The sequence below is a fragment of the Volvox carteri genome (assembly GCF_000143455.1).
Source record: "Volvox carteri f. nagariensis unplaced genomic scaffold VOLCAscaffold_39, whole genome shotgun sequence".
Lineage (NCBI taxonomy): Eukaryota > Viridiplantae > Chlorophyta > Chlorophyceae > Chlamydomonadales > Volvocaceae > Volvox > Volvox carteri.
Genome location: NW_003307582.1, coordinates 591,610 through 592,365, shown reverse-complemented (window position 1 = coordinate 592,365; position 756 = coordinate 591,610). Strand labels below are relative to the sequence as shown.

The 756-nt window shown below is 60.7% G+C and overlaps 1 protein-coding gene across 1 annotated transcript in view; it reads left to right on the top strand.

The window, feature by feature from the left end:
- The window catches only part of VOLCADRAFT_94734 (uncharacterized protein), a gene marked incomplete at both ends in the record, with an annotated part of 17,793 nt that overhangs the window by 12,542 nt on the left and 4,495 nt on the right, over positions 1 to 756 (top strand). Inside the window, one exon of the mRNA XM_002953948.1 lies at positions 163 to 287. Coding sequence (XP_002953994.1) covers positions 163 to 287 — 125 coding nt within the window. The remainder of the gene's footprint in view (positions 1 to 162; positions 288 to 756) is intronic.

The window sequence follows — 756 nt, the reverse complement described above, 5'->3', positions numbered from 1 at the left end:
TGTGTTGTTGTTGTTTTAAGAGTGGAACAGGACCGCAACAACGGGGAAGACTGGTGATTTGTTTTTCAGATATACATACGTACACACGCGTACGCGCGTGCACATGCACTGTCGCCTCACCTCACACCTCACCTCGCTTGTCCCCTTTCGTTGCCGCAACAGGACATTCCGCCGTTCGTGGTGCAGCTGCTGTCCAATTGCCACGTGGAGGCGTTTGTGCACGGCAATGTCACGTCCGCGGCTGCCGTACAGCTGGCGGAGGTAGTGGTTTCGGCGCTGGGTCCGGGGTGCGTCATGGCGGCGGCGGAGCGGCAGCGGGACCAATGCGTTGTTGTGCCGACGGCAGCGGAGGCAGCGGCGACGGCGGCGACGGCAAGGACGCGTACGGCAGCGGCAGAGACAGCGACGGGTACGGCAACGACAGGGGTGGTGCCGCTGGACGTCGGGACGGTGGTACCGCTGCTCGCGAAGAACCCGGCGGAGGAGAACGCCGCGGTAGGTGCTGCTGTGTATGTGTATGTATGTACACTTGTGTATATGCACATTTGTGCGTCTGAATAGGTTTACATGTATAAAAATGCATATGTATATATGTAGATACTGTGTGTACGGCAGTGGGGGAGGCACGTTCCGAGGCAGTTGGCCTACGTGACGTGCGCATGTCGCTCTCCGTCGCGACCTGAGCCGCCCTCAATCTCCTCCCCCTCCTCCACTACCGCTGTCCAGCTCTCCCCGCGCCCCTCCCCGCGCCCCTCC